This window comes from Pinus tabuliformis, chromosome 5_1 (assembly GCF_031772625.1).
Source record: "Pinus tabuliformis cultivar Carrire ecotype Pingquan chromosome 5_1, CPIR1, whole genome shotgun sequence".
In the NCBI taxonomy this organism is placed as follows: Eukaryota; Viridiplantae; Streptophyta; class Pinopsida; order Pinales; family Pinaceae; genus Pinus; species Pinus tabuliformis.
Window position 1 is genome coordinate 366,268,296 of NC_142305.1, and position 23,532 is coordinate 366,291,827.

General features: G+C 39.5%; 1 protein-coding gene across 1 annotated transcript in view; it reads left to right on the plus strand.

The window, feature by feature from the left end:
* LOC149164959 (laccase-3-like) overlaps positions 1-23,532 on the plus strand; it is a 56,797-nt gene that overhangs the window by 11,190 nt on the left and 22,075 nt on the right. The window contains exons 2-3 of the mRNA XM_089429657.1: positions 2,077-2,131; positions 2,320-2,408. Coding sequence (XP_089285783.1) covers positions 2,077-2,131; positions 2,320-2,408 — 144 coding nt within the window. The remainder of the gene's footprint in view (positions 1-2,076; positions 2,132-2,319; positions 2,409-23,532) is intronic.

Below are 23,532 nucleotides of genomic sequence, written 5' to 3' on the forward strand. Positions count from 1 at the left end.
TTAACCCAAAAAATAGAAATTACAGAACGCTGTTACAACAGTATAATAATATATTCTTTCTTAGGTTCTGGCTGTTACACAGCGGGTAACCAACTTCGACACAGCTGGTAACCAACTTCGACCGTCTTCTTGGGATCCTCGCATTCCTTTATCGTTTCCCCATGCTGTTCCTGATTTAGGCAATGGTAACTTTGTTCTACCCGCTTTAGACAGCTGCTTGATCATGCCGCATCAGCGTTCTTCAGATAGTTGCCGTTTGTTATTCCCAGCTGTTGCAAAATACCCTGCTTTAGATGGTTGATGTTGCTGACTGTAGCAACTGTGTAGTTGCTGCTTCTGGTGTTGCAGCAACTGCGTAGTTGCTGTTTCTGGTGTTACGGCAACTGCGTAGTTGTTGTTTCTGGTGTTACAACAACTATAAATTATAATTCCTGCAGGCTTAAGACAATTACTTGGCAACTTAGTCAGCTTTTCCAAAGATAAATATAAAGATACTCACGAATATGCAATGAACAATTAAACATATAGATATGCGGAAAGTTACTTCGTACCTTGGGGTGATTAAGTCATTATGTAATCAAAGCTTACAACTTATGACTAAAAAGGATAATATTATGGCAAAAATATAAGGTCAAAATTGGTCAATTCTGAGTCCTAACATCCCCCCCAACTGAAGAGATTGCATCTCCCTATGCAATGCCTACTCTGAGTCTGAGTCGTAGTACTGGGATGAACAATGTAGATTACTGAGACAATAGTTATAGGAAGTGGCATCAAACTTCTTCCTGAATCCACAAACAGTCTGTATTTGCCTCCATGCTGCTGCTTCTTCCCTGTTGGATAATCCAAACTGGGCCTTGTATTGTTCACCAGATAGCCATAAAAGTGGAAATTTAAATCTGTAACCCATCCAATTTTCAGCACAGTGTTGCATGCATTTAACATAATGAGGTACCCTTGAGAGTGCTACCTGCAAATTAGGTGGATTATAAGGGTGATATTCCTGCCTCTCCTTGGGGCAGTTTTCCCAAAACAGTTTGTTTGCCTTGACAGCCAAGGATGCCTTAGTCTTTACATAATGCTGACAGTCTCTCAGGACCATTGCTTGCAGTTGCCTAACGTGGTCCTTCATTTCAGGATCACTTACCATTCTCAGGTGTTGTGCAATGAAGGTGGCTGCATTTTGCGGTTCAGCTCTAATCCACAGAAGACAATTCTGTTCATTATGTTGAGCTGAAGCAAAGGCGTTCTGCCATGTAAGTTGGTTAGCTAAAAAGGAGATAAAATCTCTCAGCTGTATGTCGCCAACTACAGGTATCATATTCATATTTCTTTCTTCGGACATGGCTTCATTATGGAGATAGAGCTCGCATAACAAATTTTGATCATTTTTAGGTGCCTCTGCAAAGGTTTGCATAAACTGCTCTGATGTGACTACCTGGTGAGGTCTACCTTCTTTGACAGCCTTTATCTGTAAAAATGTGAGTCTTTCCCTCAAAAATGTTGCATAATTAAAAGAGGGTTTCCTTGTGGAAAGTATTCTTTGGAATAACTCAAACATCTGGGTCAATCTAGCTTTTAATTCTGTAATTTCTTTGTATTGAGCTCTACATTGCTCAAGTGCTTCCCAGTTCCTATATGCATGATTGAACCAGGTCCCTTTTTGCTGTTGGAATGCTTTGCCTTGTGCCTGCTCATATTCTCTCCACCACTTTCCTTTTAATGCTTGAAAACTATCTGTTTCTGTACACACATCACTAACAGAGGGAGGCTCTGTCTGTGTAAAGGCATCAACAAGGATAATCTGCTCTGTTGGAGTAGGCTGGGATGATCCAACATCTTTTCCTTCATTTCTGGCTAGTGTCTCTTCTCCCTGTTGTACTGATTCATTTTGTTCCATGGTGATTTGGGTGGGCCGGGGTGAGTCTGTGTTTTCTTCTTCATTTCCTGATTCTTGTGTAACTACTTCTTCCATAGCAATTTGGGTAGGCCGGAGTGAATCTGTATTCTCCTCTTTCTTATTCCTTGTTTCTTCCTGCATAGTTTCTGGGGAACTTGTTGGTTCTTGTGTGTCAGCAAGCTCTTCTGTTTGTTCTTGCGCAATCTCTGGAGAACTTGCTGGTTCTTGCGTGTTAGCAAGCTGTTCTGTTTGATCTTGTGCAGTTTCTAGGGAACTTACTGGTTCTTGTGTGTCAGTAAGCTCTTCAGTTTGGTCTTGTGCAGTTTCTGGGGAACTTACTGGTTCTTGTGTGTCAGTAAGCTCTTCAGTTTGGTCCTGCATCTTCTCTGGAGAGCCTGTTGGTTCTTGTGTGTCAACAGGTTCTTCTGTCTGCACTTTTTCTGGAGAGCCTATTGGTTCTTGTGTGTCAACAGGTTCTTTTATTTCAGCAGAGGATTGTGGCATTTCCGTCTGTGTAACAGCAGGCTCTTTTGTTTCATCTACAACAACGGAGGCTTCCTTCATTGGTTCTGCCACTACCTTATATCCTGCTTGAGTATATATTTCACCACAATTGGTACACACATATTCATTATCCTTACTTTTCTCTGCTGCAGACGCTACTCGTGCTAAAACATGCAGGCTGAATTCATTCTGGTATGCTTCCCTGACCCTTATTATTTCCTCCTGATAGTCCTGAATCTGAGATTTCAAAAATTCAATTTCTTCCTGCAGGGCAGGTATGGTGGGCTGGTCTTGTGGAGCGGTAGATTCCAGTGGAGGCAGAGGTTGTGTTTCATCATTTTGATCAGTATTCCCCACAGGTGGTTCTTGTGTGTCACCTGGGGTAGTGGCTGTCTCTTGTGTTGCAGCCATTTGGTCACTATTACCTTGGGTGTTGGCAGCTGGTTCTTGTGTGTCAGCTGTCTTAAAATATGATGTCACGAAGCTATGAACACTCTGCATCTCAGCTTCCGAGGGTGAGGGAGAGGAGTTTTGAGGACTGGTGGGAGTGCGGATCCTTATAGTGATGGGCGGTGAACTGGGGGAATTAGGAGATTCAGCTACTACCGATGATCGAGTTCTTCGCTTTGGTAGAGAAGCAGGGAATTCAGGTGTTTTTCTCTTCAGGCTAGCTTTCTTTAGGATAGGGACAGTTGCCGGAGTAGCAGGTGCCTTAGCTGAAACCCTAGTTCTTCTTCTTTTCGATAGGGTTTTCTTTCCCTGCTGCCTTTTTCGTTTAAGCAGGGTAATAGGGATATTGTCATCGGAGTCATCAGTAGAAATACCAAGTATGGGAATGGAAGGATTGGTTCTTTTGGGAGATGGGGTTGTTCTCGTGGTTATTTCTACTGCTGCTTGTTCATTCTCAGCAACTTGCGGGGGTGTTTGCTGGAGTTGTTCAGGAATGTGCTCTGCTTGCTGAGGGTTTTCTAGAGGGATTTGTTCAGGCATGTCCTCCGTTTGCTGAGGAAATTCTTCATCTTGCTAAGGTGTGTCCTCATCTTGGTGAAGAATTCCCTCTTCTTGATGAGGAATTTCATGTTCCAGCTGTGGAATTTCTGCCTCCTGATGGGGATTAATGGGGGGTGGAGGGTTATTTAGAGCGAGGGCTCTATTAATCAGCAATTGGGCTAAGCAGTGGTGTTTTAAGGAAAGAAGTGGACGCTTTGCGTTAACAGCATAACGTGACATGTTTTTGAGACAACCCAATAGATAATATGCCATGTTTATTAACTGACCATTTCTCAAATGATTCAACAGGACGAAATCGTGCTGGTAAATTACCTGGTAGCGGCCTTCGCACGTCAGATATTGCTTGACAAATTCAGCGACTTTCGGTCATGGTTGAGGTAACGACCGAAGTGCTACGCCTTTGCCTTTGGGCTCTACCTGCTTGCCTGGTCGGAGAAAATACTGCTGCGCATTAAGAATCAGGTGCTTTCTGCTAAACCACCGTGTGCCATTAGCTGGTAGCCTGGTAACTTGGGCTATAATTTCCTCCGTGACTGGGATTTGAACTCCCTGGACAACAGAGAATCCTTCTGTTAAATTGCATGCAAATTCAAGGACTTGCTGCGCGTCAAAGTCCGGAAGTCTCCTGAAGTACTCTATCCATCCCGCTTGCAAGAAAATTTGATAAATCTCCGGATAGAGTTCAAGGACTGTTGTCGTGCCAGGTTCATGTGTAATGAGGGTTCCTCCCATAGCTGTTGTTTCAGTAAGTTTTCAGAGTTCAAAGCCGAGCTTCCAATTTCAGTTCAGAGTAAAACGTCGCAAATGGTGACATGCCGTGATAGGGTGGCTTTTACATATTACCGGGAGAGTTAAGGGTGGCGGTAGTTGGCGTAGTATGTCATCATGAGAGTTTCTTTGGTAATCCCCCCCCTCCTACGTGTAAGTGATATGATTGGAAGTACAATTATTTGATAGTCCTATCAACTTCTCTGCATTATCTATTATTTAATGTCCATACATAATCATGCGTACCTTCGTATTTTACCTTTTTGATTGCTGCATCAAAAAGTCTTGTCTTGTCTTCTGCTGGATCATAATGATTACCGCGGATCTAAAAGCATGAGAATACCGGCTATTTGTAATGATAATGACGGGAAGTAATAGTAGGGTGCTGTAATCATCACAAGAAGTGGTATATTTTATCAAAATTTGTTCCTTGGGGCTGAAGTGGTAAGACTGGTGTTTTCGTACGTGAGGGAATTTGCTGGGAAGGGTATTCTGTGATCGGGAAGCGATGTTGTAGCACCGGAATTGGTGTTGCAGCAACGGAAAATTGCTATTGTGGCAACATGGAATGATGTTATATCATCGAGAAAAAGACGTTTGTAAAAACAGGAAATGCGCTGGAGCAATAGGAATGGTGTTGCAGCAACAGGGAATGGTGTTGCAGCAACAGGAGTGGTGTTGTAGCAACGGGGAATGGTGTTGCAGCAACAGGAATGGTGTCGGAGCAATGGAAATGGTGTTGCAGCAACAGGAATGGTGTCGGAGCAGTGGAAATGGTGTTGCAGCAACAGGGAATGGTGTTGCAGCAACAAGAGTGGTGTTGCAGCAACGGGGAATGGTGTTGCAGCAACAGGGAATGACATTGCAGCAACAGGAGATGGTGTTGCAGCAACAAGGAAATGGTGTTGCAGCAACAGGGAATGGTGTTGCAGCAACAGGAGTTTCGAGTCCGCAAAGTAATTCCTTTGAAACTTTTGTTCTCAGCTACTTCCCAAGCTGAAATCTGCAAAATACTGAAATGTAATATCGCAATCCTTGGCAGGATTTATTAGTTTCTTAAAAAAAAAAGAATATCTAACCTAAAAAAAATTATATAAATAATAGAAACTCAAGTGCTTTGAGGGACAGCAAGTTCCCCTGGAAAAGAATACTGTTTTATTGCCATGCAAGTGGCTTTAAAATCTTCTTTGGAGACCGGCCGCTGATATAACCGAAGTCGGTAGCCATTCACTAACAGTGGTGTTCTGCTCCCATCAATTGTTAAAAGTCTAACTGTTCCATTTGGAAAAACAGCGTCCACTTCATACGGCCCTAACCACCTTGTTCTTAGCTTCCCTTGGAAATTCTCGAAATGGGAATCATAAAGTAGAGCCCAGTTACCTTTCTGGAACTGCTTTTGCTTGATGGTTCTGTCATGCCATCTGCTTCTTTGTTGCTGTATCATAGTTGTTTGATGGACGGCATCCAGTCTTTTCTCATCCAATTCCTGAAGCTGCTGCAACCTGGCTGTCTGTGCATCAGTTAAATCAAGGTTAACAGCTAAGGCAGTTCTTAAGGTTTTAATCTCAAACTCTACAGGGAAAATAGCATTCTTTCCAAAAACTAATTCATAAGGTGAAAAGCCTGTTGTATTCCTCCAAGTGGTTCTATAGGCCCATAGAGCCTCGGGCAACCTCTGAAACCAGTCCCTTCTATTCTCCTTTATCGTTTTTGTTAAAATGGCTTCTATGACCTTGTTGGTACTTTCCACCTGCCCATTTGCTTGGGGGTGGTACGGTGTAGTCATTTTGTGCTTGATATGATATTTTTGGAGCGTATTTTTGAAGCCATGAGAATTAAAAGGAGGTCCTCCATCAGTGACTAATTCTCTGGGTAGTCCAAATCTAACAAAGATTTCTTCAAATAAGAATGTTAGTACTGCTTCTTCGTTAGCTTTAATGAGTGCTTTGGCCTCTACCCACTTAGTCATATAATCCGTGCATACTAATATGTACACTCTTTGATTAGATGGCGGATTAATGGGACCTATAAAATCTAATGCCCATTTCTCAAAAGGTTCAAGAGTTACCTAGGGATTAAGTGGCATTTCATCCCTATGGTTAGGCTGGCCCATTCTTTGACAGCTGTCGCAAGCCTTCACATATTTTCTGGCATCTTTAAAAAGTGATGGCCAATAATAACCCATTCTAAGTACCTTGTGTGCTGTTCTTTTGTCTGCAAAGTGTCCTCCACAAGGGCCATCGTGACAAGCTTTTAGTATATCATAAATCTCGTCTTCCCCAACGCATCTCCGAATTTCTTGATCTATTCCTGTGTGGAACAGACACTCGCTTATCCAGCTGTACCTAGCACTTTGCTGGATGATCTTTCTTCTTTCCCTGTGTGATAGGTGTGATGGTAGTTTTCTTGCAACTAGATAATTGGCAATGTCTGCATACCAAGGTGAGTGAGCAGATACTGCAAATAAATACTCATCAGGAAAAGAATCATCTACTGGAGCATTTTCATCAGTTTTTAAACGAGAAAGGAAATCAACAACTACATTTTCTTTTCCTAGCCTATCTACAATTGTGATATCAAATTCTTGTAATAGTAATAACCATCTGGTGATTCGGGCATTTATAACTGATTTATTCATTAAATACTTAATGGCCGAGTGATCCGTATGCACAAAAGTAGTGTAGCCAGTAATATAATGTCGAAATTTATTAATAGCATAAATGACTGCTAAAAATTCCTTCTCAGTAACTGTGTAATTAAGCTCAGCTGGTGTCATGTTCTTGCTAATAAAATAGATGGCATAGGGGAGACTGTTTTCTTCCTGACCCAGGACAGCTCCAATTGCCGTGTCTGGGGCATCAGAGGAGATATGAAAGGGTAATGCCCAATCAGGTCCTCTCAAAATGGGAGCTGCGGAAAACTGACGTTTAAGTTTATTGAATGCATTTTCACAGTCATCAGTCCACTTAAATTCAGCATTTTTCGTTAACAACACAAATAGAGGAGAAGCTATTTTGGAAAAATCCTTAATGAATCTTCTCTAGTATCCGGCATGTCCTAAAAAGCTTCTTACATCAGTTTGTGTTTTGGGGATAGGAAGGTTCTGAATTACCTGTATTTTAGCTGGATCGACTTGAATTCCTAAAAATGAAATGAAATGACCCAATACAATACTTTGATTCATCATCATATGGCACTTTTCAGTGCTTAAGGCAAGGTGTGCTTCTATACACCGCTTAAGTACTTTTTCAAGATTTTGCAGTGCATCCTCAAAGGTCACTCCATAAGGAGTAAAGTCATCCATAAATATTTCTAATGAATCATTTAACATATCAGAAAAGATCCCTATCACCGCTCTTTGGAATGTTGCTGGAGCGTTACATAGCCCAAATGGAAGTACTCTGTAAGCAAAGGTCCCCCATGGGCTAGTAAATGTGGTCTTGTCCTGGTCGTGGGGTGCAATCTTAATTTGATTATATCCACTAAACCCATCCAAGAATGAAAAGAATTTCTTACCTGCTAAATTATCCAATACCTGATCAATAAATGGTAAAGGGAAATGGTCTTTTTGGGTGGCTTTATTCAATGCTCTGTAATCCACACATACTCTCCATTTCCCATTTTTCTTGGGTACAATTACAAGTGGGGAAACCCACTCACTATCAGATATAGGGTATATAAAACCTGCATTCAAGAGTTTTTGGAGTTCCTCCTTCACAATTTCTCTAAGGTTGGGGTTCATTCTTTGCTGGGGTTGACAGACTGGCCGGGATCCCTCCTTAATATAAATACGGTGAGTGCATAGTTCAGGGGAGATCCATTTCATGTCTGTGTAGTCCCATGCAAATGCCTCTTTATTTTCTTGGAGTAACTTTATTAATTGCTGTTTTTCATTATCAGTCAAGTCAGGATTTATATTTAATGTTTTGCCAGGCTCAATTTCAATTGTTGTACTTTTGGAAGGGCTGCCTACCGCTGTTTGAAATAAGTTTTCATCTCTCATGTTCTGCTGGGATTCAGATTCTAAGATTGCAGTGAAGTGATTATATGTTTCAGGGCTGACCGAAGAGGGTTCAGAAATAAAGCTGCTGATTAATTCATCTTCGGTGGAGTGCTTAAAAGTCAAGGCTTGTCCAATAGTCAATATAGGTTGGGTTTCTTCATCCTAATAGTCTACCCATACATAATTGTCATTATTAATCATGCGTGTAGCATGAGGATAGAGGGTAAGCTGTTTAGTTTCCTGCCCATTAGAGATGGTCATTGATCCTAATCTACAGCTGATGAAAGCATCTGCTGTAGCCAGCCAAGATCTCCCTAGAATCAATGGATGACCCCCCAACTTTGTTTTAGTTTGTAACACCACAAAGTCAGCCGGGTAATTCCAGGATTCTACAGAAATTATAAGATCTTCAATGACCCCTTCAGGTTTAATTGTAGAGTGGTCAGCCAACTCTAAGATAGTTGGAGTTTCCCTAATAAAGTTTTTTAACTGAAGCAATTGTGTTGTTTCGAGTGTCATAATATTTATTGCAGCTCCTAAATCTACTAGAACTTTAGAGATAAAGGTTTTTCCAACCTGGACTGTTACTGTAGGGTGACCAGGGTCACCATACTTCACAGGATAATCTTTTTCTGTCATTAAAGCAGTTAATTCTCCCATCACATGAACTGTGAGGGGATCCTTAGCCTTTCTTCCCGGTTTTTTTATACAAATGTCTCTAATAGTTCTAGCATAAATAGGAACATCTCTTAATGCTTTCAATAATGGGATTTTAACATACAAATTCTGTAGCTCTCCTAAAAGGTTAAAGGTAGATTCCTCAAGTGTTTTAGTGAGAGCCAGCCGTTCAGGGAATGGCGGATCTATTGTTTGATCATTATTATTAGGTGCTGATTCTGCTGTTTCAGCATTATTGTTAGATGGTTTTTCTTTTCTAACTTCTTCTTTGTCAGAATTAGTGATATCATCTATAATGGGTTCAACAATTCTCCCTGAGCGAAGATGGATATCGTTACATTGCAGGGGAGAGACATGCTGATTTTGAATGTCAATTACTTGCAGGGCTTTATTGTTATTTGGATTGGGGTTAGGTTGTACAGGAGCTGTGGTCTAATTGCCTGGTTATTTGGAGGAGTATTGGATGGTAAGGAAAGAGACTATTGTTGTTGAGGAAATGGTATCTGTTGGGCTGCCCAGTTTGGATTCCATTGATTAAAATACGGTTGCTGGGGAGCCCAAGGATTCCATATAGTAGGATCAGGAAAAGGAAGATTTGGTTGCTACATAAGTGGAAAATTCATTGTATTAAAGGGTGGGTACTGCATTTGGTTCATGGGTGGGTAGTTTGTTTGAAAAGGAGAATTATTATTCCAACGACTGAATGCTGTGTTAGAGCTCATACCTTGTCTTTGTGGCCATTGCCTCCTCTGTGTCATCAGGTACACTGCTTCACCCTCTTCTTCAGTTGACTGCAATGCTGCTTTGATTCCAGGCAGAGAGGGGCATTGTTGGGTTTCATGGTCCTTCTCGCAGATTGTGCAGATAAGTATCTTATCCAGTGGGCATTCCCTGAGTGGGTGCTTTTCTCTGCATTTGGAACAAAAAATAGCTAGGGCAGCTTCTGCTTCTGCCTGTTTCTTATTTACCTGCAGAGCATCAATTTGTGAAGCAAAAGAGCTTAACATCTCAGTTTTAAATTCTTCTAATAAATTACCTATTTCAGCCCTTGTTGCTCCTCCGCTTGCTAACTTCTGAACTCTTGAATATACATTATCTCTTCTTTTTGATCTGCCTACTGCTCCCCTTGAACATCTCATGCAGAGATTGATAATTTCATCAAAGGGTTCTTTGGAAATGTCCCCTTTTCCCAACATGTTTAACATGTCCAGGCAGTCATCTCGTACTCCTTTCAGCAATATAGTCTTCAGAATATCTTTACTCATATTAGGATGGTCAGACCGCTGCAGATTATACTGTAATCTTTCCACAAAATCTTCCAAATTCTCGTCCTCTTTCTGAACCATTTTAAACAATTCTTCCTTCCTTTCTCTCGTCCGGCAGTAATCTTGATACTTAGCCAAAAAGCTCTCTTTCATCTGATCCCAGGTAGTGATTGCCTGAGCTCCTAGGCTCATAAACCATCTTAACGCATTCCCTTTCAGTGTTGCTGGAAATAGTTTTAGTTTCTGATTAGCACTCACATAATCATAACTCCTACATAATATGTCGAATTCGAAGAGGAATTCATCCGGGTCTTCAGAGGATAACCCATGAAAGTTGGGTAATGCTGAGAGTGGAATGTTTTTCATGGGGGTTGTTCCTCTCGGGAGCTCCCCAATAGGGAATTCCAGGGTAGAGAGTGAATTTTCCCCTCTTCCTTCTGTTCTATTATCCTCCATTGGTCTTTTTCCTGAATCACTTACTTTATCTTCTGTGTCTTTTGTTTCTTCAGGTTCTTCTACCGGTTCCTCGGTGTATTCTAGTACTTCCAGCTTCCTTTCAGGTCCTAGTACTTCCTCCATCTGTCGATCTGTTTGTGAGGAATACTGGATCTGAGGTCTCTGGGAACTTGTCCTCTGTGATGTTTCAGCCTTTGAGATGATTTCGTCAATATAAGTTTTTCTTCCTCCTTTGCCGCCTGTGAAATTAGGTTTCTTGCGTCCTCTCATGCATCTGTTATTCTCGAAAAGAAATCATTAATGCCTTTAGAAATCTCTAGTTGCATTCCCCGGCAACGGCGACAAAATGTTGGCTAGTTGAATTGTTTATTGATTAAACAATCAAGTACCACATTAATTGTCAACCTGGGAAAGTCTTTTTATTCCAAAGGCTACCGCGTACTGTATGTACTTAATTCTAAAAGCATTAAAAAGCTGTAGTATACGTGATTCTTACGCTAAGTTATCACAGTACCGATAAAATGAAAGTAATTAATTAAGATTACAAACCTGAAAAGCAAAGTGATGGATGCTCTGTTGGCAGAGGATCAGGACCCTATCCTCCAGGTGAGGACGTTCAACACCTGCCCCTGTAACCAGATTACTAATACACACTGCACTCTAATTCACCGGTGAAATATCCTTGCACAACTTCAAGCAATTTAATGAAACAGAGTACTAGCAAAACGGAAATACCAGAGGTAATGCTACAGAATCCAAACAAAGTACCAGCAGAAAGAAATTATCACACACTTACACACTTGACAGAAAATTAAATGGGTGAATCTTGTGAGGAAGGTGGGCCCAGTCCCTCTCACAAGATTCCCCAGAACACAAAGGCTAGATTAAGTGCTCAGAATAATCTTCTATTCATCTGCCAAAAGATTCAAGTACAATAAAGTTCAGACTTGCTGATGTCTCTCAAAATCTCACTTACAGACCACCCTCCCCCTTCTAATGTAGATGTCTCCTCTTTATAGAGGAGACATCTATTACAATAGATTATTACAGTTCATTCAGTTAACCCAAAAAATAGAAATTACAGAACGTTGTTACAACAGTATAATAATATATTCTTTCTTAGGTTCTGGCTGTTACACAGCTGGTAACCAACTTCGACCATGTTCTTGGGATCCTCGCATTCCTTTATCGTTTCCCCATGCTGTTCCTGATTTAGGCAATGGTAACTTTGTTCTACCCGCTTTAGACAGCTGCTTGATCATGCCGCGTCAACGTTCTTCAGATAGTTGCCGTTTGTTATTCCCAGCTGTTGCAAAATAGCCTGCTTTAGATGGTTGCTGTTGCTGACTGTAGCAACTGCGTAGTTGCTGCTTCTGGTGTTGCAGCAACTGCGTAGTTGCTGTTTCTAGTGTTGTGGCAACTGCGTAGTTGTTGTTTCTGGTGTTACAGCAACTATAAATTATAATTCCTGCAGGCTTAAGACAATTACTTGGCAACTTAGTCAGCTTTTCCAAAGATAAATATAAAGATACTCACGAATATGCAATGAACAATTAAACATATAGATATGCGGAAAGTTACTTCGTACCTTGGGGTGATTAAGTCATTATGTAATCAAAGCTTACAACTTATGACTGAAAAGGATAATATTATGGCAAAAATATAAGGTCAAAATTGGTCAATTCTGAGTCCTAACAGTCTTGTTGCACAATTGCAACTATCTTCTGCTTCTTTTTTTTGTCAGTTTTCCTAGGGCTCAATTCTCGATGTACTTTCCAGAAATTCTCCTCATCATGCCCTTCTTTCTCACAATGAGTACAAGAGGGTCTTTATTCTCTTCTCTTAGCTATTGTTGTCCTCTTCAAGTGGTCACCTTTCTCATGCTTCTCCCTGCTTTGAAGATGTACAACCTTGACACTAGATTCATCAAGATACTTGGTTCAAATAATAACAAGGAATTATGTAAATAACTATACAAAAAGCCAATATATTTCATCAACATCTTGGAAGTGTCTAGTGGAACATTCAATACTCATGCTTGTTTTGTAAACTCCTATTTAAAGTTCTGAACAATTTTAACTTTACTTTAATTCAAATGTTGTCATTCCATCATGGTCTACTGTCTATAACCCAATGGGTATAATTTTCCTCTTAAAGTAGAAATGAATTTAGACCAAGATGAAATAATTTTACGACTACTCTTACCACCTTTCTGCAGCTTGCCTTCCCACCAGATGAGAGTAGTGCCACTCAATCGAAGGGACGCTAGCTAGATCTTAGCTTCATCCTCTTTGATTTTTTGTATGAGGCAATATACTTCAACCTATCTTATCTAGTTATCTAGCTTTTCTACATTAGATTCTCCACTCAATACAGGTAAATCAAATTTAACATCTAGCTTGAAAAGGGGATTTTTAGATGCATTCCTGTGATGTCTCCTAGAATGACGAGAAGAGGAACAAGAACAAATTTCACTAGAGGACAGAGAGGGAGGGGTCTCTTCTCCTCCCCCTTCATGATTTACTGAAGCATGACCATTTGGTTCTTTCTTCTTAGGCTTGATGGTCTTTTAATATTATTCAAACAACTTGTCAACTTTCTCTACCATGGTGAAGAAGATCTTACGATAATTTCTTGTAGAAATTTTGAATAATTTAACACATATTCAACAGAGATTATCCTGATCATGTACTATTGCAGAATACATACACAATACATAAGCTCCTCTACGTTGATCATCAATATAGCAGCATCAATAACAATAAAACATCAAGAGCATTCACACATTAACACAGTATGTAACCCGGGGAAAGCATCTCGCTAAAAACCCCAAACTATCTGTATATTAATGATTGAGACCATGTAACATTACAAAGTACAATGCTTATCACAAGCAATCTAGTACCAGCTCCACCTGTTACACACAATACAGCTAAGATCTGATCTCCAAATCTATTCCACTGCTTGCCTGCCTCCACTGCTCAATACCTGCTCAAGAATGAATGAGAATGGTCTACCAAACTCGTATTTCACCTCCAAAGAATCACTCACAATGTGTAAGACGTGAGTAGAAGCTACAAACTGGGTAAATACATGAGCAAACTCATTGGCATACTCAATCCCTTGATTGTGCAAGATCTGATGCACAACTATAGTCACAACTGATAGCAATCTAATTCTCTAACACCTGTCCCTGCTGAACTGAACATGCACTGACATGCAACTGAGTTAACTGATGTATTCTATAGTTGTATTATGAGTTAATAATTAGTTTAACAACTCATCATTAGTCTATTTGCAGTTAGACTAACTAAAACTAGTTTAACCAAGTCAAACTGAACACAACTCCATCAACTCCACCAAACTCAACTGATTGAGTTCTAACTGAAGTCATGCATGCAACAACTCAACTGACTCATAAGAAAAGCGTACTTCCTTCTGACAGCTGCGTGGGCCACATCTGTAGCTCAAACTGAAGTGCTCCAAGAGAATAAGATCAAGTTTATAGTCCAAATATTATTATGAGACAATAATATTTGACTTTTCTATTTTTGACAGCCAGTCTAAAAATAGACTTTGATCACCCACACTGTGGTCACCCACACTTTGGTCACCCACATTGTGATCACTCACACTGTGATCACTCACACTGTGATCATCCACACTGTGATCAAAAATAGAACTTGCGCCATAATTTGCCTGTGGGCCCACTTAGTGAAGGCGACTCTTTTCACTAAGCTCCATCATCTTGTTACAATCTCAACATTTCTCTCTTCCTCCAATTGAGCTTCCTCATCTTCCATGTTCTATCTTCGTGTTTCAAACACCACTTCAGTATAAAAGGATTTTAATTTTCCTTCTCATATTTGGAGCTTGTTCTTGGTTAGCATTCACTCATGCAACTCAGATCAAGAAGACTTGCTTTGATACCAAACTTTATCCAAATATTTTACTTCATGGATGCATATAGAAGTGCATTTAATAGAGCATCTAACTAAGTAACATAGACAAGTGAAAAGAAGTGGAAATCAAAAGCAACATGAGATCAAATGCACAAGATGATTTGATTACGGAGTTCACCTAATGTGGGCTATGTCTCCTAACCCCACTCAATGTGGGGGGGGGCTCTTTCATTAAATTGCAGCAGAAATAAATTACAATCAACTTTACATAAATGACCCTTATACCTCCATTTTTTGCCGTGGACTCAAAATGAAAATATCAGCTACAGAAATGAACATCACCATTGGATTTGTAGTGCAAAATCGTGTCAAGAAACTATAAAGTTTGCCCCTTTCTGACACTGACGAAATCTGGACCCTCAAGAATCTCGAAGATTCCTCAAAAGATTCCTTCCTAGATATGGGTGAAAAATTCGTTGCTCGGATGAAAATTCTGAGCACACCACTACACTTCTTGCGAAAATATGAAAAAAATGTCTATAAAGTTGACATCTTTTTGCCTCTATAAAAAATCAATGTCCAAGGGAATCTGTTACATTCCTCAAGATTCTGTAAAGATTCCTCACTGTTGACCACTTGAAATTTTACTCCTCAGATAAGGAAACAAACCACACCATCATGTTTGCTGCGAAATTCTGTTTCTTTTAAGTATAAAGCTGAGATGAATCTAACACTGTAAAATATTACCCTCTAGGAAATATTTTAGATTCCTCACTACTGTAGGGAATATTTTGTAGAATATTCTATGGAATATTCTTGTCTCGAAAAATGTGCCTGACCTGGTGTAGTTCTGCCTCGGTTCTTACGTCCGCTCGGCCTCCACTTCCTTTGCTCTAGGCCAATGAATTAACTCAGTTTATAAACACCTTGGTGGGTGGAAAATACAAGGGAAGCCCATTTGGGCATATGGCTAGGTTGTTTGTCTTGGAGGGAGGAGGTCCTCGGGTCAAGCCCAAAGGCCTCCCCCGAATAGCACACGTTTTTAATTTTTTTAGGTGTGTTTTGTTAAACCGTTGGTGTGGGCTTTAAATTAGGAGGCAATCGATGTTGTTTAACCATTGGTGATGGTTGTCGATAGACGGTTAGCGCTTCATGTGTTGTGTTATGGTATGGGACAGTCAGTTGACAAGCCAACCAGTTGGCCATACAAGTTCAAACCGATCCAACCCTGGTTATTTAATATATGCAACATATGGTTGTAACGATCATGGGATGTGGGTGGGGTACGGGGTCAGCCACGAGCCCCAACCCAATTATTAAATATTTATGATAATGACCTTTTGCAGGGGTGGTAGGGGTGGCAACCCTTCACCCAAACTTATATATATATATATATATATATATATATATATATATAGATAGTTAAAATTCTAGTGGCGATTTTTAAGGGTCACTGGAAAAATTAAAGAGGCAAGAGATTCGCCCATTCTGACCGATGAATTACATGCGCTAACCCTTTACCAAATTGTTGCCTTATTAGTGGCACTGGGCCGAGTTTACCAAAAGTTTGACTGGCTATATATTGATCATGCGAACTCATATTATAGTGTCCTTCACACCATTCGAATTAGGACGATGAACGATATGATTTGGTCTTGGTTTGACGTCAATCCAACAACTTTGCTTTTTGAGCTTTTGGAAGGCCACTTCTGAATTTTGAGAGTTTCTCAAGCCAGCTAGATCAACGTAAGACAATTTAAAACCATGGTTCCTCCTTTATCCATCTCCACCCATGCATGCAAAAATTGTGAACTTCCAATCCCATCACACAAGAAGTTGCTAAATCCCACACAGAAAGAAAACCCTCCATATTTTATTCGCATGACCTACATTAACAAACGAATTTCACAAATCATTCGCATACATATATACACTTAGTTGTTTCTTGAATAGGAAAAAAAGTTACCTAAACCACCCATGGTGGAATTCCCATAAAGTTATCAACATCGACCTTATACAATAGCTTATTCGAAGTATTATAAGACTTTTGACACAGTGGAATTTTTTGATGGTCAAATTCATGGAAGCTTCAACAAATACAACCCCTTGTCCATTGAAAATTACCTCTAATGTACCATTTCTCTTGTTTTGCAAGTCACATGATCTTCTTAAATGATTAGGTGCCCAAAAAATAGCTCAAAATTCAAAGTTGTCGGATTGATATAGGACCTAGACTATCGCGTAGTGCTCGTCATCCTAAATCTGGCAGAACTTGTTTCTCGCAAAATAGACATTGTATGCTCCTAGAATCATGTTCCGTTCACTTTCCCAAACATGTGAATTTTTGAAAAAATTGACAACCTAGTCAGCAGTCTGTACTGCTGATGTGGCACTGATTGGGTAGGTGTATGTGGCACTTTGATTGGTCAATGGGCTCAGAAAATGGTATTGTGCCAAGTGGCACATTCTTATTGGTTCGAAATTAAGTGTTTTTATTGACTGGATTGGTAGCCAACCATGGGCTGACACTTCGCCCTACCAGAGGCCACCAAAATTATGGGTCAAGTTGGGGCATAGGAAGTGGGGGTTGAACCTGCGACCTCACACAACAAGTCCAAAGCCTCTGCCAATACGCCATTGCATTTGTTTCTTAACCCTTATGTAGTCGAATTTTATTTCAGACTATGGGTGTGTTATTTCTAGGGAGGGGCCAACCCATGGGGGGTCAGCACTTGGTCACAACACCCCAATATGACCACCGATGGACAATAGTGCAGGGGCCCAGCCAGCGAGGCGGGCTGTTGGCCTTAGCCCCGTGCACATGGCCCTCCACATGGCCACATTGTTTGGAAATAAGGCATTAGAGGACATTTAATGCGCTCGACAAATTTGCCCGATTTTCAGCGAAATTATCACTCCGTTAGCGTGTTTTGGGGAAAAATTGTAGGATGGTGCTGAATTTTGTGGAATTTGTGGTGCGATTAGTAAAATATTGGAAAATGCCATAACTTATTAATTTTTTTACCAAATAAGGAGTAAAAAGAGGCTACACAGGCATTTTTTGGCATTCTGGGGGCATTGGAATGGGTTTCAAAGCTTTCTGAGCATCGTAAGCTGATGTATTCACACTTTTGATCCTAATAGAGAGGGCCAAGCCATTGGAAGCTGGACCAAGGAAACGTAGCGTAGGAGGGGTGAACTCCATCATGTGTTGTTGTGATACTATTTATAGTGATGTTTATGTCTGTGATAAGTTGTTGTTCAGTCATTTGCTTATGCTAAATTGCACCTAAAAATTACATAAAAGCACTCAAAACCCCATGTTTAAACTTGAAAATATTTTCATAAATCCTTAAGCATATTTAATATATTCTCAAAAGGAGTTTTAGCACAACAAAAACTAATTTTCCCAATCAGATCAAGTTTGATATCAGAGCTCTTGGTTTTATTTGTGCACAAAGGATTTCACTGTTTGCAAGTGAATGCCATGCTTACAAGGTTAAAACTCAAGAGAGGAGAAGGGAAGATCGTTGAAAGCCCTGAAGTTGGGTCAAAACAAAGGAGGGAAATGTTTCCACAATATCCGTCACCAATTCTTCCTCAAGTTGCAGTTGAGACTCCAGTGAGCATATCTCATGAAAGAGAACCTACAAACATGACAAAGGATGAAACAATCTTCAGGAAGTCTTTCTTTGATATGATACAGATGGTGAAGGTCCTCTATGAAGAGATGAATACCAGACTGCAGGATGAAAGTTCCAAACCTCCAAAAGGAGAAGGTTCTTTAGAAGGAGGTAATGGAAATGGAGGTAAACCTCCACCCTCTCCACCATATTCTTCATCTTCTTCTTCACAAACATCTTCACCCTCTTCCACTAACACAACCCTTACACATAATCACCAACATATCTCGAAAGGAACTAGTAAATCACCCTTATTAAAACTTGATGTTAAATTTGAACTGCCCATGTATGATGGTGAAGTGAATGTAGAGAAGCTTGAAAATCTGGTTTGTTAGTTGGAGGTATATTGCAGAATTAAAAACCTTCAAGAGGATGACATAAAGATTCAATTAGCTTACTTGAGGCTGGAGGGTGCAGCGCTAGTATGGTGGGAATCAAAGACACAAGAAGAGATAAAAAATCACGGTAAGATCTCAATTTCTTGGTCTGATTTCATTCCAGAAATTAAAAGACAATTCTACCCTCTACCTTATATGCAGAAATGCATCATGAATTGGTAGAACTTTAGACAACTTAAAGGTCAAAATTTCCAAGATTACACCCAAGAATTCATAGAAAAGGTCTCTAATGTTAGGTGTAGATTTACAATCACAAGACATGTTGCTAAAGTAAATAGGGGGATTACACAGTTACCTTAGGCATACTACTTATGTGTAATGCCAATAATCTAGATGAGGTGTGTGTGAAAGCCACTCATCTTGAGGCAAGATGGAAAAAAAATCTAGAAGAGGGTAGTAAAAAGCCATTTAAGTGTAAAGAAAAGGAAAAGGATTTCAAAGGAAAGAATAATGCATCCATTAAAAAGGAAGGAGAGAAAACAATATATAAACATTGTTCCAAAGAAGGTCACGATGAAGCTAATTGTTGGAAGCTTCATCCTAAGATGAGGCCTAAGAAATTGAACAACAAAGGAAATGAAAGGATTCGGGATCTGATTCAGGTGATGAAAATAAAATTACAGCCATGGGTATAAAAAGAAAAAAATCCATTTCTAGCTCTAGTATATCAAATCGTCACATGAGTACTCCAAAATGAAGAAACAATGGTTGAATTATTTCATGTGAGGGTAATCTCAAAACATACAAAAATCGACACATTATTTAATAGTGGGTCTCAAGCCCACTTGATATCTGAAGACTTAGTCAAACAAATTAGTCTCAAAACCATTTTACATCCGAATCCATATCCATTGGGTTGGATATGCAAGGACACAAACTTACAGGTTATTAGAAAATGTATTCTTCAGTTTGAAAACATAACAAACTTCATTGACAAAGTTGAATTAGATGTTGTACCGCTTGATATTTCAGGAATTGTTTTGTGTAGTCCTTACCTCTATGATAGAAAATAAATCTTCTATCATCATGATTTGTTCAAAGATGGTGTGGAGAATATTGTGAGAGTTCATCGCAGGAAACTAAACCTTTCATTAGTTAATGCAAGGAAAATGAAAAGACTAGTGAATTCAAGCAAGAATTTAGTGCTTCTTACGATCAAACTCAATGTTGATGGTGATTATGAAGCATTTGATGGTTGAAATACAAAATTTAAAATTGATTTGATTGATGTAGTTAACCATGATGATGAGGTGTTTCAGAAAGTAAAGGGATTTCCTCCCAAGAGGAGAATCCAATATGAAATACCATTGCATCAAAATTATTTTCGTCCTAACATTGACATGCATTGATTGTCAAGAAGTGAAAGTGTAGAAATAAAAAAGAAAATCCAAAGGTTATTGAACAAAAAGATCATTCGACCATCTCCTTCACCATGTGGTGCACCTATTGTTTTGGTGTCCAAGAAGAATGAAAACCATTTTATTAAATGGGACTCAAGGAGTAGCTATCATCAAAGTAGAGTTGTTGAAGGAGACATATGGAACATGACATTCATTAGGCGAATTTTGAGGTCTAAAACTACTAAGAAAAATGTACAACCAAAATAAACTTTATAAGTACCAATAGTATTCAAGATAATGATGTCAAGCATGGGGGATGATTCACCATTTTTGGAGCAAAAAGTAAAAAATATTAAAAAATAATAAAATAATAAAACTACTTTTTCAACTCTTAATTTCAACTTCTCTCCCTAATATTTTACACAAATTTTGAGTGGGAGTACTCGTTGGATGAAAAATTTAATTCCTCATTCAAGAAGTATACATTTTGCATACCTTCGATGAACCCTACTACACGAAAAATGAGAAATGCATGAAAAAACATGATTGCAATCATGCTTTTCATGTATTTATCATTTTTCATGTATCAAGGAGCATAGAAAGTATGCAACATGAATACTCTTTGGATGAGGAATCAAAATTTGTATCCAACGAGTGTTTCCACTTGAAATTTGAGTAAACCCATAGGTAGATAAGTTGAAAATACGAGTTGAAAAAAAAATAGTTTTTTCTTTTTTCCCTCTAAAATTTGATGACGTAATCTAATCTTATTTTATTATTTCCAATATTATTTTATATTTTCCTTAGGAGGCCCTTTTTAGACCTCAAAACTCCGCTAATGCAAAACCAAACAAGGTTTGTTTGAATAACTTGTTATGCTTTGTGGTCATTTCCACGATCCTTCTACTTTCATGCATATGAAGAAAATTGTATTGAAACCATCTCTAGAAATGATAGTTTACTTGGATGACATTTTCATATTCAAAAAATTTCATTATGAACATCTAATGTGTGAGAGAAAAGTACTCGATATCGTAAGTCAAAAAATATTTTTTATTGAAGATGTCAAAGTATTAGTTATGTAAAACTTCTTTGATGTACTTGGGCCATAATATTGGAGAATGTGAGCTGAAGTTAGACCTGTCCAATATTGATGCCATTATGGATTGGTCAATGCTCAAGATGGTCATTTGGATAAGAGGTTTTTTGGGAGAAGCCCAATGTTGGAGGAAAAATTTCTTAAATTTTCTTCTATTGTAGCTCATTTGCATTCTTTGGCAGTGGTGCAAAAGGTCTTCCAGTGGGGAGGCAAACAATAAGTGGCATTTGATGCTTTAAGACAAAAGATCAGTTTAGCCTTTATACTTGTTCTTATAAACTTGAAAAAGTCAATTCAGTTTAAGGTTGACATATGCGACTATGCCATGGGCACAGTCTTTATGTAGTATGGTAAGCCCATTTCATTTCATTAAGAAATTTATGATCAACAAAATACATACTTTCAAGATGTACATTCAAGCTTGAGTAAAGGGGATGAAGTAGAGGAATTTGTTTACCATTTGCATCATAATGTATTGTATCATCTTGGTAAGAAGAATGTTTCTATTGATGTTAACATGGAAAAATCCAAGGAGTTCATTGAACGAATCCAAAAGGTACATCAAACAGTGCAAGATCAACTTGAAAAGATCAAAGGCAGGTACAAAGCAAGGAAAGACAAGCATCAGGTAGATCACAAGTTCCAAGTCAGTGATGAATGTATTAAGATTGGAAAGGTGAGGGAACTGTACCCTCACCTACTGGACAACTGAAATTGATCTTTTGGGGTCTAAAAGGCTTCCATTTGGGAGGAATGATCAAGTGCTAAAAAAATAGCTCAAAATTCAAAGTTGTCAGATCAGTATGGAACCTAAACGACTGCGTAGTGCTCTTCATCATGAATCTGTCGCAACCTGTTTCAGACGAAATGGACACCATATAACCCAGAATCATGTTATGTTCACTTTCGCAAACATGCAAATTTTTGCAAAAAATTGACAGCCCAGTCAACAGTGCGTACCGCTGATGTGGCACTGACTGGGTAGGTGTATGTGGCACTTTGATTGGTCAACAGGCTTACTGAATGGTATTGTGTTGAGTGGAACATTCTTATTGGTTCAAAATTTGGTGTTTTGATTGGCTAGATTGGTGGACAACCACAGGCTGAGATGTGGCCCAGCCGTAGGCTACCACATGGCAACCCAGGGGCCACCAAAATTTTGGTTCAAGTCTAAGCAGAGGCAGCGAGGGTCAAACCCGCAACTTCACACAACAAGTCCAAAGCCTTCACCAATACACCATCACATTTGTTTCTTAACCCGTATGTCGTCGGCTTATATTTGAAGACTATGGATGTGCCATTTCTCAAGAGGGGCTAGCCCATGGGGGGCTGGCCCTTGGTCACACCACCACAATACGACCATTAGTGGATAGCATTTGATCTAATTAAGAATATTAGTTTACTGTGCTAAGATCCTCCTAAGGTTAGAAACAAAATACTATTCATATGCTTAAGGATTCATGAGTTTAGCAAGTGAAAATTGAGTTTTTATGTTACTTTTATGAGAAATTTTAACACAAATAAGAGACTAGCCAATAGCATAAAAAGGTACCAAAACATCACCAAAAACACATCACAATACGAACATAATGAAGGAGTTCACCTCTCCTGGGCTACGTCTCCTTGCTCCAGCTTTCAATGGCTTGGGCCTCTCTATTATGCTAAAAATGTGTAAAATATGTGTTGAAAATGCTCAAATACTTCTAAAAACTACTCCAATGAGTCTAGAATGTCCAAAAATGGCTACCTAGCCTCTCTCTGCACCACATTTGGTCGAAAACTGGAGAAGTTATGACCCCTCCTAGTTTTCCCACTATTCACTCTACATTTTGCCCAAAATCTGGTAACAAACCCAAAAATTTGCCCGAAATTCTACTATCGAAGCTACAAATCCCCCAATTTTCTGGCGGATTTGTCTGACCGATAACCAACCCATTAAAACTCGCCAATGGTTACATTAAATTCCAAAATGTAGTCACATTTCACAGTTTGGAAGGGAGGTTTGAATGGTGGTTTGGAGACCATCGGATCTAGTGGTTAGCGTAACCATCGACGATGGGTGTTCACATGGCGAGGACCTTCGATGGTTAGGCATTGGCGGTCAGGCAATGACAGTTAGATGTGGTGGTTAAGGCTAGTGGTCACACAGGTGTTCACATCGGAGGCGATTAACTCCGCCCTACCCCCAAACCATTGCGGCAATAAAGTTTAAATATTGGGCGCATTCAATAAGGTTAAGTGACAACCCTGTGATGCAAAGGTATTGAACTCCGTTGTGTGTTGGGAGGTCCCAGGTTCGACCCCCACTACCTAATCACGGTCTATAAAAACATTTTGGTGGCCTCTCGGGCTACCACATGGCGGCCTCCAGCTTGGTTACGTGTCAGCCCATGGTTGTCCATCATTCCCACCATAGAAAATCGCAGATTTCAACAAGTACCAAGGTGCCAATTGGCATGAACCAATTCGTGAAGGGAGCATTGACCAAGTCAACTGTCACATACGTTGCCCTATCAGTGCCACGT